Here is a 17,285-nt window from a genome sequence, read left to right as displayed (position 1 = left end):
GAACACGAGAGGGGAATTCGATTACAAGAAAACTCTACATATATAGCTTTGTAGAGCTTGCTTCTTAGTTCTAAAAATATGCTAAAAGTGAGTGTTAAAATAGCATGAAGGCTTTTTGTGTGTGCACTAAGGGTTGATCTCGGGGGGGTCACTCATAAATATGTAAGCGTAGCACATGGGTTCAATAGAAGGGATTTTTAAAATCCCCTTTTTTACACATTTTTTTACATACAGAAGGGTGCCATTTAAAAGGGGTATTCACAAGTTAAATAGAAAAAGGGTATGTTTTATTCATGAAAAATTCAGAGATAAGGGATTTTTAAAATAGGTCTTGAACGCATGTGATACAGAGGGTTTACTTATAGTGAAACCCTCGAGAATTCTAGAAACAATATAATTTTTCAGAAAGAGGCTTATCTAGGGGTAGATGTGTTAGAATTGATGCATAAATGTGTACATAAGTGCTAGTCAGTTTATTATGTTAATAAAATGAATGAGGATGTTGTGGCTCAGTTAATCTAGGCTCTTCAAGCTTGGGGGGTTCACCACGTGAGTTCAAGAAGAGGGATATATTAATTTAAAAAAAGTTACAGAATTACATTTACAGGAGGGATTTTTTAAACCAATATTTAAAAAAAACCATAAGTTTATGAAAAAAAAGGGATCATTTTATTAATAAAAGTATGTAAGTGTAAGGGGTTTTTTAAAAACCCCTTGAATGCACGTGATACATAAAATTTCTTAGAGGTGAACCCCCCGAGTCTTCAAGTTTTTGGGATTAGATGATCTGTCCTTCACTTGAGGAGACTCTTGTACATACTAGGTTACCGTAAAAACAGATGCTATCATGTGACAGGGATATTCAGGGCTGAGTCTTTTTATTGGTTCTTGTGCTCTTTTTATTGGTTTTTGTGCCTTTGGAAACTCTAATATATGAAGAATATACGTAGTATAAGTGTCGTCTTGATTTTCTTATATAGGAACACCCTTTGGAAACGATGAATGGCCAAAAAAATGGGCTTTAAGAGGCCAACCATTAGCTTGTAGGTGTGTATATGCTCCCACTCTCTCTACTCCAGTCCTCACTCCCCCATCCACAGGACCTCGACATACCTAGGGTCATACCTAGGGAATGTTGTCTAGATCAACGAAGGAAGCATCTTCCTTCAAAAGACAATGAAATACCCTGATAATCTACGTCCACCACCCTTAGGACTTACCATCCCATGAACGGGCACAACCACCCCTTTAGCCAAATTTATCAACGTGTAGAAAATGATCGGATCTTAAAATGATAATGGGCTTTGGTATTATTAACGTGTAGAAAAACCACACTAGAATATATGTTATTACCACGTTGTCTAGCACAGGATTGAGGGACGGATTGTCTAAAAGAGTTGCTTAATCCCAAGAGGCTTACCCCCCTTCAAGAGGCCTACCTTCACTTATTGAGATATGTTGCTCCACGTAGGTGACCTTGTTCACAGGAAGGTCTTCTACCCTGGCTGAGGAAGAGCCTTGCCGTGCTCATCGCTCATCGCTCCCATGCCGCAAAAGCTCCGGCCCCTCAAGTTTGATCTCCGTCAAACCCTCAGGTTTGCCCTTGCACCCGACGCAAGTTGTTCATTCGTGATGATATTTTTTGGAAGCCTCACTTGCCCTTGCGCCCGACGAGCAAGCTATTCTTCACTGACCTTGCGCCCGACGCAAGCCCTTGATTGGTGCTCGTCCTTGTGTGCTAATTTTTCCCTTACGCCCAGCGCAAGCCATTGATTGGGGTCCTCTAGGGTGTGTGTATCTGCATATTCTCCAAGGTGGGGTTGTTGATCAAAAGGCACTTAGGCCTAGGCGATCCAAGCTTGGGTGCACATGCATACCCATCTGCCCGCACAGAATTCTCCATTAGGCCAAGCCAACCACCTCAAGTTTTAACTCCTATACAAAAGGAGTTTAAATCTCTTCTAGGAGAAGCCTTCAATATTTATGTCCTTCCCTGACCCTAGATTTTCAAAATAAACTGAACAAAACCTGTTGCCATGATAGATGGAATCAGATGTGTTTGGAGAGAAAGACTCCCTCCCTTGCAGAAGTACCAATAGATGCGTCCGCAGAATAAGACCATACAAAGTAGGATATTTAGATAAAGATGTAGTCTCAAGCACAGGAAAACCATTATAATATGTCCTACTTAAAATCTCCATGATGTTCCCTACTCTTTCAAATACTTAAAGAGTAACTAGAGGGCATGAGGAAAGAACCGTCAAATGCTTCATGTAAGGTTCTGGTTTCTCTTCAAGGAAGGTAGACCTTTAATATGAACTATCTGATCATATACACTAAGATTGAAGAGGTCTCCAATGGTCTTTGAGATGAGGAGTACAAGCATTGTCAATGGTAGCATAAGAAGGTTGTTTGTTAGCTCCAACACAATGACACAAAGTGACACTGTCATTCTCACGGAGCCTCCCAAGAAGGAAGCAACACCCAAGTATGGAAACAATCCCTCATCTACATTTTTGAAGCCATTTATGGACATCATAAGCTTGCCAGTGAGATAGCCATACACTACCCCAACAATGATCACTGGTATGAAGATTCCAGATGGAATGGATGTGCCATAAGTCACCAGATCAAGAAAAAAGCTAGAGAGTAAAAAAGCAGTAGAGAATCATATTGGAATTCATTTCTACTATTGTTGTTGAACCAATCTCCTAATGGCATCATCCTTGGTACTCAAAAACAAGCCAACAAGGTCATTATAATGGCCTGAAGCACATGCAAACTCTTTATAAATCCCAGATGAACGAGTCGAAGGGCATTCTTTGTTGCTAGTTGATGTGCGAGGTGTGCATGTGGCCAACCATGGAAGGCCGAACATGATGAGAGGGGTTGTTTGTGCCCATGCAATATCACTGTTTTCGTGATTTCCTAATTAACTATTAATCATTCTAATTAACTATTAATCATTTTAATTAACTATTAATCATTGCCTTTTCAAAAGACAATTGAATTTCCTGTACTTTAAAATGAAAAAATGCGCATTCTGATGAGCATTATATTCATTTAAAGCATTGAGCATGCATGATCCAAGGGCCCATGCCCCAATATGGCACCTCACAGTCCACCTTCTCTTCCCATGTATTTGAACTTTGGCCACTTACAAAAGAAGGGAATTTTCATGAGTGTGTTTGGTTGGAGTGCGGCACCACCAGCCTCCCTGCAGTAGGCCTAGGGGGGCCAGGGCTCTTGAATCCCCCTCCCGATGCTTCGATGAGTGCCTAGGATCATAGAAAGGAACTTGGTGAATGTGTCTTCATGAGATTCTCAAAATCTTAAGTGGCAGAGGGGTGCGTGGGGTGGCCTTAAAAAGTCCACAAACTAATCAACGCCTCATAGGATGTCTATTACTACGTAAACAATAAAGAATCTGTGACCCCTCTCTACAGATGCATGAGCTTATACACATTTTGTGACAAGCTTATAAACTTTACATTGTTGGTACCAATTGGATGAGGGAGTCAGAGCTTGGAGAGGAAAAAATGTCAACTTTACAAAATGCCATTGTTCGAGGAGGTGCAGAGAGGAATAAAAGCTTGAGTGGGTAAGTTATCTATATGAGGTCCCTATGTGAATGTGTGCTTTATTGAGATGCAAGTCTATGAATGTTTTATTTAACTCTCAATACTTTGCAAGTTTCTCATACATTGCTTTACAAGGCCAGGAGACACGATCATTGATGTGTTTGCAGGAACAGGAAACATGGCCAATGCGTGCAAAGAGTTGGGCCGACATTGCATTTCTTTAAAGAAGGATGAGCTCATGTTAAAAGAGTTTCTTAGACCTACCTCTCATGCAAGAGAGGAAGGCAACGATGAGTATGTATACTTGGATGCTTGATGTTGGAGATATGGATATTTTTTTATTTTGTGCATGTCAAACTATGGTCTTTATGAGTTACTACTATTGGAACTATGGATTGTATCTTTTGTTATACTGCTCAAATGTATGGTCTTAAAGAATAGTATGGTATGGTCATGAAGGATGATGCACATTAGTGCTTGTCCCATTTATAAAGCATGATGAGGTTTTATTCACAAATGATAGTATTAATGCTTGTTCTACATGTTGATTGTAAGAGAAAAGCAGATGTTTGGAAACCACATTGTTTCATACTTCACATTTAAACTATGGTTATTTTTTGCTTTTATGTTGGAAGTATGGAGCTTTTTTACATTTGTGTTGAAACTATGCTTTTATAAATCTTTTTTATAGTACTATTATTTGAACTATAGATTATAACTTTTGTTGGACTTATTAAATGCGTTGTCATAAAGAAAGGTATGGTATGGTCTGGTATGGTCATATACGATGATGTACATTAGCATGATATGGTCGTATATGATGATGCACACTAGCATGATATCATTATAAACAAACGTATGGTATGGTCACATGATATGGTCGTAAAGAATAATCTGATTTGCATAAGTGGTGAGGGTAAAGCATGAATCATGGTGCTTCTTGTATACAAGTGATATGTACATGTAACTTTTTGTGATAGAAAAGTATCATGTGATGCTACATATGAGCAGAAGACAAACACTATGTAACTCATTATTCCATACTAGTCGATGAAGCTTGCACTCATAGGTGCTGGAGAAGCTTGCCTAAAAGTTAAAACAAATGCTTGCATGTGCTTCAAAAGCTCGCCTTCACCTATAGTAGCTCGCCTTCACCTATAGAAGCTTGTGTCTCCTTTGGATGGCTCGCCTCAATAAGCTCGCATCCCCGCACACTCTCTCTCAAAGTGCCACGATCGTAAGTCATCTCTCTCTCTCTCTCTCTCTCGCTCTTTCGTAAAGAAATTTTGGTGATCCACATTATCCCTCTCTCTCTCTCTCTCTCTCTCTCTCTCTCTCTCTCTCTCTCTCTCTCTCTCTCTCTCTCTCTTGCTCGCTCTTTCGTAAAGAAATTTTGGTGATCCACATTATTCTCTCCCTCTCTCTCTCTCTCTCTCTCTCTCTCTCTCTCTCTCTCTCTCTCTCTCACACACACACACACACACACACACACACAGTTATGTTTGTTGTTACTAGGGAGTAGGACTCGAGCCATAAAGAGGAGGAATTGGGGGTGCTGCTGGTGTTTGTTACTGGGCACATTGAGTAGGGAGAAATCGGGGGTGGATTGTGGAGGTGAGCGAGGGGGAGGGGGAGGAGAATAATGAGACGTGGAAGGGGGCAGGTGGCAAGTGGGTTTGTGGATTTATAACTGTAAATTTTTAAAAGAGAACTAATTAATTTGGCTTGCAATTCCTTTTTTTAATAGATTGCTCCGTGGAGCGTGCACACATGATTGTATTTGTATAACGTGCAAATTTTTAAAAGATGACAAATTTGACTTGCAATGCTGCTTCTATATATAATATAAAGGAAAGGAGAGGATGAGTCAAACAAAGTGGAACATTCAAAGCATTCCTGTTAGTATCACTCTAAGTGTGGCACTCTGACTGTTGTGCTAAGAGTCTGAAGAGAGCCACTTATTGATTCGCCATGAGCATTGGCACGAGTGGTCCGTTTTACTCGAGGGATCGCTTGAGATTGTGGAGAGAGAGAGAGAGAGAGAGAGATGTGCCTGTAAAGGCAGAGAGAGAGACTTGCCCGTATTATTGACACTTCTCGAGTCTCGAGACGATTTGCGGCCTTTGTTGCCTACACGACCAATGGCACCCCTTCTTCTCGAATGACCCATTTTTTAAATTTCCCCTAGACTTTAGGTTATGTTTGCCAGTCAATAGCTGGCCCTTATCCTTGTTCTACTGTTGAGTAACAACGCACACTTTGGGACCAAACACATTGGCACGATCATCTTCTGGGCAATGTCTGGCAATGGCTCCGTATTGGCACTGGGTTGCTGCATCTGCAGAGCTACCACCTTATGTGCAATATTATCTTTCCCTTCCATGTAGATTATCGAGGTCTTAATGAGTAGTAGTACTAATGTATTAGGGGACCATACTAATGGCAAGTTGGAAGTGAAAAATTGCGAGAAACAAATTGTAGTACATACTAAGAAGAGAAGAGTTCATGATCCTACATGCTTTTGTATCTCTCTCAAAAGAGTTCATAATCTTACATGCTTTTGTATCTCTCTCAAAAGAGATCAACCATCAGGTATCTAAACAGTGCACATAACTCGAAAAAGATGAGAAGTATGCTAAGTCCCTTTTGAGCTTGAGAGAGAGAGAGAGAGAGAGAGAGAGATATGTATGCCTCTCTCTTAGTATGATGGGTTTTGATAGATGTAATGTGTAATATTATCTTTCTCTTCCATGTAGATTATCGAGCTCTTAATGAGTAGTAGTACTACTTCTGTATTAGGGGACCATAGTAATGGCAAGTAGGAAGGGAAAATTTGCAAGAAGAAAATTTTAGTACGTGCTAAGAAGAGAAAAAGAGTTCATGATCCTACATGCTTTTGTTCCTCTCTCAAAAGAGATCAACCATCAGATATCTAAATAGTGCACACAACTCGAAAAAGATGAGAAGTATGCTAAGTCCCTTTTGAGAGAGAGAGAGATGTATACCTCTCTCTTAGTATGATGGGTTTTGACAGATGTAACGTGCAATATTGTCTTTCTCTTCCATGTAGATTATTGAGCTTAGAAGTAGTAGTACTACTTCTACATTAGGGGACCATACTAATGGCAAGTTGGAAGTGAAAAATTGTGGGAAGCAAATTGTAGTACATGCTAAGAAGAGAAGAGCTCATGATCCTACATGCTTTTGTATCTCTCTCAAAAGATACATGCTTTTGCTGTTGGGCAGGTCCATGTAGCTACCGATACTTACTACTGAATGCCATGTTGAAGGTGAGCTGAGTATTGTTTAAGGTGAGGTGAGTATTGTTCAGAGTGTGGCTATAGAGAGGTCAATGGAGGCATCCCATGCTCTCTTAATGTGTGCAAGCCATACATATCATTATGCTGAGTGGCTTCAAAATAACAGAGGTGAGAGACACGGTTTATGCTTCCAACTAGATTTGTCAAGGCACATGACATTTTCTCATACTGATGGCAAAGAGAATAGCATCATGGCTCACATTTGAGAGATGCAAGTCATGTGCAAGAAGCACAAACGAGTCAAGTGCAAGAGTTTAGGGCATGAAGGTAAGCCCTAATCTCTATTGTTAAGCCTTGATCTATGTTCATAAGACTTCATTTATGTTGCTGCAAGAAAGTTGTCTAGAGCATTGATTTTGTAAGGCTAAAACCCTCTCACGAAAGGCACACATTGCAAAAGCACAAGGATTTCTTGCAGAGCTTCATGCTCAGAATGTTGTGCTCAGGCACACGTTGCAAAACAAAAGTAAAAAATGTTTGAAATAGATGCAATACAAGGGCCTCTTCTACATTGGTGGACATAAGATATGCTTGGAATTGCTATTTTGGATATTTATGCCATGTGTGTTGGTCTTCATATGCAAAAGAGCAGGTCTTCATGGCGCTTAGCAAGGGCACCGCCTGAGTGTTCTTTGAGGAGGTGAGTAGAGTAAAGAAAGAGATGGAGAAGGTGAAAGAGCTACTGGGCAGGCTGACAGATGGAGGTAATCTCTCTCTCTCTCTCTCTCTCTCTCTCTCTCTCTCTCTCTCTCTCTCAGGTTGCATATAGAGATCTATGTTGTGTGTGTGTGTGCACTTGCGAGAGCAGCAATGATTGAGGACCTTCGTGTTTAGAAAGTTATCTCTAAATCTTGGTGAATATGTTTGCCCCCGAGAATGGTGATGTCAATGAGTGCTTCTCGAGGCTTCCTCTCTTGGAAGGTGGAAATTGGTACATATTATCAGTTGGGCCAAGGGATTGCCCTCTTGGCAAAATATGCTCAGTAGGGCATGTCATGATGCTCTCATAGATGCAACTCAAGGGCCTCTTTTCAAATGAATTGACCTTTGCTTGCATCTTATGGTTGACAACAAGGGACCTTTGCTTGTTGGCAAGTCAAGATGATCTAAACTATTTTAAATGGATGCAGCTTGAGGTTTGTTTTTTTGCTTGCATCTTGCGACTCACAAAGGAAAAAAGTATGGTGTGTTCGAAAGCACACAAGTGCCTACAAAATGATCTAAACTATTTGAACAAATGCAACAAGAGGGCCTTTCTCAAAATGCCTTGCTTCCCTAAAGAGGGCCTTTCTCAAAATGCCTTGCTTCCCTAAAGCACGGCCAAGGCAAGCACTAAACTATTGTGAATGGATCTAGCAAGGTGGGTGCCTCCATGGCGTGTGACTGCAGTGATGAGGTACTGCTTCTGTAGGTACTTGAACTGTTTTGGAGTGCATTATGTTTATTTGTCAAAGTTTAATACAACCTTCTTTTTTCTTTTGCCTATTGTGGCTTGGTCAAGCCAATCTTTACATGCATTGACCTTGCAAAAGTTTTGAAAAGTTTGGGGAAGCACATGAGTAGTTGACAATTTGTGCTTTAGAATACACTTGATGTGCAAGTCTCGTTCAATTCATTGATTCCAATGTGAGTATCCATGTGTGACAGATGTTTATGTGCCTTTTTTGTATGCAAAGATGCCTCCGTGGCGTTGTCTTTAACGGGGTGCATGGCTCCTACCCATCGGAGACAAGTCATGCCACTATCAAATATATGAGGACGAGTCTATGTTTTTATGCATGCAAGAATACTATTGCCCGTTGGACCAGAGACCTGAAATTTGCAACCCTACCTTGGACTTCAAAAATTTCAAAATTTGACACCCTAGCGAGTACCTTGACGTTCATGTAAAACCCATTAGGCATAAATCTACTTTTTGTGGCCTTTTCTTGACGCAAAGTGGACTTCACCAAAAATGCCTTGCTCCCGAACACCGGGAAAGCATGCACCGTCACGTGAAAGGGGGCCTAGACCTTGAGGAGGTGAGTCAGCATTATCCAATAGGGCGCATGGGCTGAGGTCCGATGGGGGGCCATCTTCATTCTGGGCCAAGTGTGCGGATCTCCTGCAAATCAAAAGCTTTACACGGTGCACATTGATTTGTCCCCTGCGCGCTGCCTGCTTTGAGCTTGAGCGTAGTGGGCAAAATTGGCCTGTGTGAGTGCGCGCGCGCTGACAGAGAATGTCTGTGGGTGCAGGTGTAGTGTGGGTGATTTAGAGACAGAGTTTAAGAGAGAGAGAGAGAGACAGAGAGAGACTGGGGTGGTGTGGGTGGTCTCAGAGACAGAGAAAGAGAGAGGAGAGAGGGCGAGATAAAGAAGGGTCTGTCCGTGAACTGTGAATGTGCAGAGCGGGTCTATAGATCTAGATTTGAGAGAGAGAGAGCCAGGTGTCTCAGTTATCTCAGGCAGCCTTCTCCTTCCCCCTTCTGTTTGTGTGTAGACTGGATTAACAGAGCTTAGATCTTTAGCATGCCGAGGTCTTGCGATGCCTGCCAGACCTCCTCCGCCATTGTCTTTTGCAGGGCAGATGCAGCCTATCTCTGCATGGCATGCGATCTTGAAGTCCATGGTGCCAATAAGGTCGCTTCCCGTCACGAAAGAGTATGGATGTGTGAGGTTTGTGAGCAGGCGCCTGCTGTCGTGACCTGCAAAGCCGATGCGGCCTCCCTCTGCTTCTCCTGTGATGCTGACATCCACTCTGCTAACCCTTTGGCAAGCCGCCACGAAAGGGTTCCTGTTCTACCTTTCTACGAAGCCCCGGGACTCATAAAGGTTTCCCACAGGAATGTTGTTGCACCGAGTTCGTCCAATGTGGGTGGTTGTGGCAGTGCAAGCTCCGATGATGATGAAGATGATGATGAGAGATCTGCTGCAGAAGCCGAGTCATGGCTCCTCCCACATGACGGAGTTAACAAGAGTAGCTTAGTTGGTGAAAGCTTTGATGATGTGGTAACCGTTCCTTCTCTGTTCGCGGATGACACTAGTGATAGTGGCACCAATGGCTTGACACCTCCCAGTCATGGCAAGATTCTCAAAGTGAAAGCTGAGGATAACAGCAGCTTGGAGTTTTATCCAGATGTAGATCCGTTTTTCGACATGCAGTTTGTTCAAGCTATGGGGGTTCCACAGGTCATGACAGACAGCATAGTGCCTGTGCATAACCCAAATGCGCATGTGGCCAATGGATCTCATATGTTGGATGTAGAGGTGTCTTCAAAAAGTGGCTTTGGTATTGGATCTGCTTCACTTAGCCACAGTGTAAGCATCTTCCTCTGTACTATGGCTCATTCTGTTGTACCTTCCCATATGAATTGCATCTGAGTTGTGTGTGTGTATGCTGCTAGTGGTGTATGTTCAGATCTTGAGCTGCATCTGAATTGTGTTTGTGTATGTTGATTGTGCATGTGCAGATCTCTTCAAACTCAACGGAGTTTGGTGTGGTGCCTGATTCGGCCTTCAGTGATATATCAACACCTGCTGGACCCGGTGTATTATCGCGCACTCAAAGCGTTAGTCATCTGGAGCCTTTGGCAAGAGAAGCTAGGGTCTTAAGGTACAAGGAGAAGAGGAAGAATAGGAAGTTTGAGAAGACAATAAGGTATGCTTCGAGGAAGGCATATGCGGAGACCAGGCCTAGGATAAAAGGAAGGTTTGCCAAGAGAATGAATGTTGAAGTGGAGCAGGTGTTTTCTGCTGTGCATGATTCCAGTTTTGGTGTTGTCCCTTCCTTCTAGAAAGAAGGTTCCACCTGGTTGCAACGTTTTCAAGTGCTACAAAAAGTGTGTGGCATTGTGCCGAATACCGTCATCTAAAATTTGGGAAATTATTCATTAAAGAATATCTCAAGTTTTGAAGGTTTTTGTTCTACAATCTTCCAAAATCTGCATATTTTTGTACCTTCAAGTTCTAAATTTGAAGGTATTTTTCAAAAGTTCTAGATGCAAGTTACACTAAAACCCAGGTTTTTTTCTAGCACTGTTTAAATGGGGAGCTCCATTCATTAATTGCCTCAAGCTCCTCAAGTCCAATTTAGTGGAAGTTAACCCTTGTGACATCATGAATTGTGAGGGCCATGAGTGAGGTGTTTGTAGGTTGAGGAACTTTAGGGGCCTTAGTTACTACAGGTCTAACATGAGGAAAGCTACTCATCCTCAAGGTAAGGTTTCAAAAAAGTTTTGTAGGGGAAAAGCTTTTGTTGGAAGCCTTTAAAGGACCAAGGAAAAGGAAGCAAAGAAGCTATTTTCTAGAGTTAAGAAGGCCTCCTACCTAGTGTAGGGAGTTCCCCAGCTCATCTACAAAGAGCAGGGATTGGCTTCAAGAGGACACTGTAGGTTGGCTTCATGAAAAAAGCTCTATTATAGAGCATTTGCCCAACCAAATTGGAATATGGCACCCAAAATATTGTAGCCCTTGTCCTCTCTCCTCCTCCTGGCAAGTTTATACACACAAGTTGTACACAAATTGCAAATGAACACCAAATCCATGCCATCCCACATCTCATGGCAGCAAGTTTCTGATGCATACTGCACATATCTTCTTTGGTAGCTTTGCTACCATTATAAAGATCGCTCAAACCTAATCCTCCCTAAACACAACATGACTACATGTCTAGTGCCAAATTTTAATCATTAGCAATATAATCACCAGGCAAGCATAAAACCAATCTAAGCCAGTGAGACAGCGTCACATATCCATTTGTGCTTATACATTACATGGCCAATCATGAAGAATTCCTATGCACAAACTTATTGTAGGTAAAGTAAGGGCAAGAAAGTACATATCCTAAATCAATTGGTGTAGCGGGAACTTGTATGTAGGGCAAAATAATTCGACACGAACAAATCTGAAATTAATGTGCAAATAAACAATTGAACTTGATGTACTAGAAGAGAGAAGAGGAGGGCTCCACGAGTCCACATTCCCCCACCGTTAGTCACATCTATCATACACTTATGTACCCACTACCGTCTACGGAGTGCCCCCTATCCCACATGTCCTACCCCTAATACCCACCACACTCCATCTATTGATTGAAAATAAAAATGGCCTCTTTTATATGAGGGAGGTACAACAAAGCTTAGATAGCTCGTGGGATAACTTGATTAGGTGATTTGACTAACACCCCCCTTTGATGTTAGATGGGGTACAATATTTAGGTTTTCACTCTTCCTCTCTCCTTTTGTGCTAGGCTACTTTGGCCCTTGTGTTACTTTGGCATTATGAATTTCAGTTTGAGTGCATTATATGGCCTCAAAGATGATTACATCATACTTTTTGTAGAGACAAGAGGGGTGAAAATATGAGAAAAATACAATGGTTCTTTCTCTAAAAGAGTGCTTCTTCTGTTGGGGCATCTTTGAGCTCGATGTAGTTTGCCTACTTTTTTTGTGATAACAATCTTCTTATAGATGACCAATTTTTTCGCAGTAGTCACAAACAAGCTTTGGTTTATCTTTACTGCGCCATTCATTCTTGGTATGACCAAGTTTTCCATAGTGATAACATCTTGGAAGTTGAGATGTTGATTGATTTGTTCTTTGAAATCTCCCACGCTTTGCATATAGTGCTTGCTCACTTGAATGTGATTTGAATGATTCTTTATCCTTGAATTTTGATTCATGTTCAAGTAGAGATGATTCTATATCTTGAATTTTAGTGTTAGGCACATTTTTAAGTGTAGCAACAAGTGATTCATGCAGTTCTTTGTCAACACTTTTTGACAGTACAACAAATAGATTCATCTTCTTCAATGACTTTCTTTAATGCACTAAGTTGCTGCTTGATACCTTTGAACTTGTTCATGTGTTGTGTCCTGGTCTCGGTGTCCTTCTTATCAAGCTTGTAAAACTGCATGAGAAGGTTGATCTTTCAGCTCTTTGAGTCGGTGTCGAAAATCTTGTTAAGTTCCTGCCATGCCAATTTGGCATCCTTGATGCCAGCAATACGACTAATCGCATCATCACCAAGATTTTAAGTGATAAGGCCCAATGCTTTGTTGTTTTGAAGTAGCTCAACCTCCACTTGTTCATCCTCAATTAGGTACCAAAGCTCCTTATGTATAAGCCAGTACATGGTCTTGCTTTGCCATGTGTAAAACACATCACCCATTAAATCTTGAAACAACTTCTACATGCTCCATAATAAACGAGAAGGTCTTACTAACAAGCTTTTGTTTTGCTTTGTTAGTAGTGTCTAATCTCATACAAGATTTGTAGTTAAAACCTTTTGATTTTCTTACAATGATTTTATACGAGAGTCTTACCACGAGTTTGTAACAAAACTCATGGCAGTGCCTTTTACTCTCTTACAATTGAGGGCTTGAATACATTAAAGTGATTAAGATTCAATGTAAGAGAGTGGAATAGTTTTAAATGGCAATAACAAATCCCTAAGGCTTAAATCAATCTCGATTTTTCAGACTTGAAGCTCTAATTTATTAAACATCTACTAATCATAATTAGTGCTAGTAATAATTGTGATTAAAGAGGGCAAGAAATTAGAGAATGAAATTGAACTTATGGGAAGAAAGTTTGATAGGGATTTTATAATAACTAGTTTGTACTTGATGATGATCAAAGGCCCAACCACCAAAGAAACACCTCAATTTAAGTCACAAAACACAGATTTAGAGTGATTCTCTTCATGCGACTTGTTTTTTTCAGGTCCCAACTCGTGTACTGCACCATTTGGCGTGGGATTTGGACTAAGGAGAGCTTGTACCAAGTGCTAACTAGCCCTAGAAGGGCTTGAGCTAGTTTTTCTTAGAAGCATCGAATGAGGCAAAACAGGGCCGGTGGTCGTACAACGAAAATCGAGCGATGGAGAGAAAATCTCTCTAATTCCTTTGGTAGAGTTCTTAGCAATGAGCTAAGGGATCTTCCTTCAAGAGGAATTTTGAAATGGTTGATGGAGTGAGCAATTCCAAGCTTGACAAGTTTGAGCCACTAATGGAGTGAGTAGATAAGATGAGATTAGTGAGCTTAATGATGACTAATGGATGAGGTTAAACTAAAGAAGGATTAGAGAAAGCTTAGAGCTAAGCTAATGGAGAGCTTCAACTAAGCTCTAATGCCATGATGAAACTTGTGGATCCAAGCTCCCATGGAGATAGTGATGATGTGAAGACTTAATCCTATACTAATTAACAATGTGATAAGTGCTAATCTAAGTTAGGGTGTATGATACCTAAATACAAACATGATAAATGTCCTAACTAACTAAGCTTTAGACTCAAGCATAATTAGGTTACAAGATTGAGACTTGTACACTCATAAAGAGGCTTGAGAGCTTGCTTAATTCCATTGATTGATTCCATTGATTGAAAATGACTCCTTTTATATGAGGGAGGTACAACAAAGCTTAGATAGCCCATGTGGGGTAACTTGACTAGGTGACTTGGCACTCTAGCTTCACTCATTTCAACACATCTCTCCCTCTCCTCTCAGCCACCTGCCCCTACCCTCCCGCCCCCCTCTCTCCTCTCTCTCTTGCTCTCCTCTCCTCTCTCCCACCCTCCCACCCCCTGCCCTCCCTCTCCCTCTCCTCTCCACCTTCCCTCACCATAGTAGAGAGGGGGTGGGGGGAGGGAAGGCAGGATGGGAGGGTGAGAGCGCTAAGAGAGGGAGGGAGGGAGGGATGGACATCATGTTAGGTAGAGGGAGAGGAGAAATCATTGTGAATCCAATGGAGTGGACCAAAATTAGCTAGGATGGGGAGATGTAAAGCAATTTGTTCATTAAAGGTTATGTCCTCCCAGATTTCATGAGGATGTAAATCAATTTCTTCATCAAAGGTTATGTTCTCCCAAATTTCATGTGGATTGAATGAATTATTTCTTAGACTTGGGAGATAGCAAGGCAAGGAAGATTACCACCAAACCTTTTCCAAGCTTTTTTTCTTTTTGTTGGGCTATGGATAAGGCAACACTTCTAAATAGATTTATTCAAAAGCTTGATGAACCCCTAGATAACTTAGTTAAGAATGCCAAACCCACATGATTTTTGAGGCCATAGTAGCGATGGGGCTGAAGAGTTTTCCAAATCGTTTACCTCTATGGGTGGCCAAAGAACCTTGCCACACTCAGCCAAGAGGAGCTTGACTTAAGGAAATGCTTTTTAACCTCCTAAACCTCCTCTACCAAAACATAATAAAAGTCAGAATGTTACCCAAAATCCAAGAGATGAAAGAATCAAGACTGGGAGAGAATTATAACCTTGTCCACGCTTGTATGAGCATTCTTTACTCAAGTAAGGGGACAATATAACCAACCCTTTAGGGAGATAGGAGTTTTTGGTGTCACCAACTTTGGCACATGGTTAGAGATGATCAAAATCCACCAAGATTCCCCGCACCTGGTCAAAATAATCAGGGTTCGTAATTTTAAAGATCACAATGCTCAAGTCCAGAGTAACCACTGCCCTCCTTTGCCAAGTCAAGACAATTTAAGTGGATAATTTTCTACACAAGCAGAGTCCTCTAAGGCTGTCACTATGGTTGATCAAGTAGAAGAAGAAAGAGGTAACTCACATAGCACCAGGGGAAAAATCGATAAATCCAAGCTCCGGCTAAATTTCAAGGTAAGCAATTCAAGCTTTTGCTTGATTCTAGTAGCACTTATTCTTTTTTGTCACAGGGATATGTGCATAAGCTAGTGATAAGTCAACAGTTTGGTTGATTCTAGTAGCACTCATTCTTTTTTGTCACCGGGATATGTGCATAAGCTAGTGTGATAAGTCAACAGTTTGCAAAGCCTATGCAACTTAAATCAGATACTGGAAAGATACTCCACCCATCATGAAATTGATTTATTGTAATTTTCTTTAGATGGTAATGCCATAGAGTGCCAGTTTAAAATTCTACCTCTAGGGATCTATGATGGTATTCTTCGTATGGATTGGCTCACCAAAAATCAAGCCAATATTCATTACCATTAGGGGAACATCTCTTTTCTAGACCTTCATAAGAACAAGGTTCAAGCAATTGGAATTTCTGGGTCTTCATCACTCCAGCTATAGTGTCTTCATCACTCTAGCTATAGTGAAAGCCTCTAGGTTATTGATAGGACTTAGAAAAAGATAGGTAATTTATATCATCAAATTGAACCCGGTAACTTAGGAAGCTGATCCTAAGGAACTAGAATGGTTAAGTGACTATGTAGATGTATTCCTTGAGGATCTAGCTGAAATACCCCCAACCCACGAAGTAGACCATAAGATTGAGCTAGTTCCTAGAGGCCAACCTACTGCAAAATGGTAGTTTTAGAAGTAATAAAATTGAAGGAGCAATTAAAGAAACTACTAGAACAAGGGTTTATATACGACCTAGTAGTGTGTCACCAAGGGGTTCTATTTCAGAAAAAGAAAGATGGAGCACTAATGTTGTGCATTGATTACAAAGGGTTGAACGAGTTGACAATAAAATATAAGTAACCCATTCCTAGGATTGATGAGCTCCTAGACCGATTACATGGCGCCTAGATCTTTACAAAAATTAATCTAAGGTAAGGCTACTATCAAATCAGGATCAAGAATCGGGACATTCCAAAAACAACATTCAATACTCGATAATATGGGCACTACGAGTTTATAATAATGACATTCAGGTTAACTACTGCACATGCTACCTTCAACCGCCTCATGTAGGAAGTTTTCAGAGAGCAAGTGGATGACTATGTTCTGATTTTCTTTGATGATACTATGGTGTATTCTAAGGGTGTTGGTGGCCATAAGGTGCATGTGCAAAAGGTCTTAGAGATATGAGAAAACAAAAACTCTTTACTAAAAAGAGCAAATGTATATTCTTCATAGACCAAGTAGAATATCTAGGTTTTGTTATCTCCAAAAGTGAGATATTTGTTGACCCTATCAAAGTCCAAGAAATAATAGATTGGCCAGAGCCTAAGACACTCAAGGAAGTCAGCGGATTCTTAGGGTTAACATGGTGGTACCGTATCTTTATATCACCATAATTAAGCACAAAGAACTTGTAATTCAAGCGGTTAGTTTGCATTGAGATTATTTGTTCAAGGTATCCTAAACATGGCATATGTCTAGTGAAGGGAATGAAGGGAATCCACTCAAGATGTATTACTTGTGGAGCATACTTTAGCTTGGGTGTGGTAACAATCCATTCACATCCCATAATTAAATTTACTTTTAGCACATACTCAAGCACAAAGAACTTGCAATTCAAGGGGTTATTTTGCATAGAGATTGTTTGTTTAAGGTAACCTAAAAATGGCATATTCATGTTTGTTGTAAAGGGAATCCATCATGATGATTGTGTAGTGTAGATCGGCTTAACAATTCATCAAAGGTCATGAGATTGTGTTCACACCATGGGTA

General features: G+C 40.8%; 1 protein-coding gene across 1 annotated transcript; it reads left to right on the top strand.

The window, feature by feature from the left end:
- Positions 1–9,036: 9,036 nt before the first annotated feature.
- On the top strand, positions 9,037–10,793 carry LOC147633939 (zinc finger protein CONSTANS-LIKE 3-like). The gene is made up of 2 exons (XM_086805001.1): positions 9,037–10,200; positions 10,353–10,793. Exons 1-2 carry the CDS (start codon positions 9,412–9,414, stop codon positions 10,674–10,676), a joined length of 1,113 nt encoding a protein of 370 aa, XP_086661127.1. The 5' UTR covers positions 9,037–9,411; the 3' UTR covers positions 10,677–10,793.
- The last annotated feature ends 6,492 nt before the right edge of the window (positions 10,794–17,285 follow it).

Source organism: Cibotium barometz, chromosome 11, assembly GCF_041138505.1.
Source record: "Cibotium barometz isolate CiBa-2024 chromosome 11, ASM4113850v1, whole genome shotgun sequence".
Taxonomy (NCBI): domain Eukaryota; kingdom Viridiplantae; phylum Streptophyta; class Polypodiopsida; order Cyatheales; family Cibotiaceae; genus Cibotium; species Cibotium barometz.
This window is presented reverse-complemented; position numbering and strand designations above follow the sequence as displayed.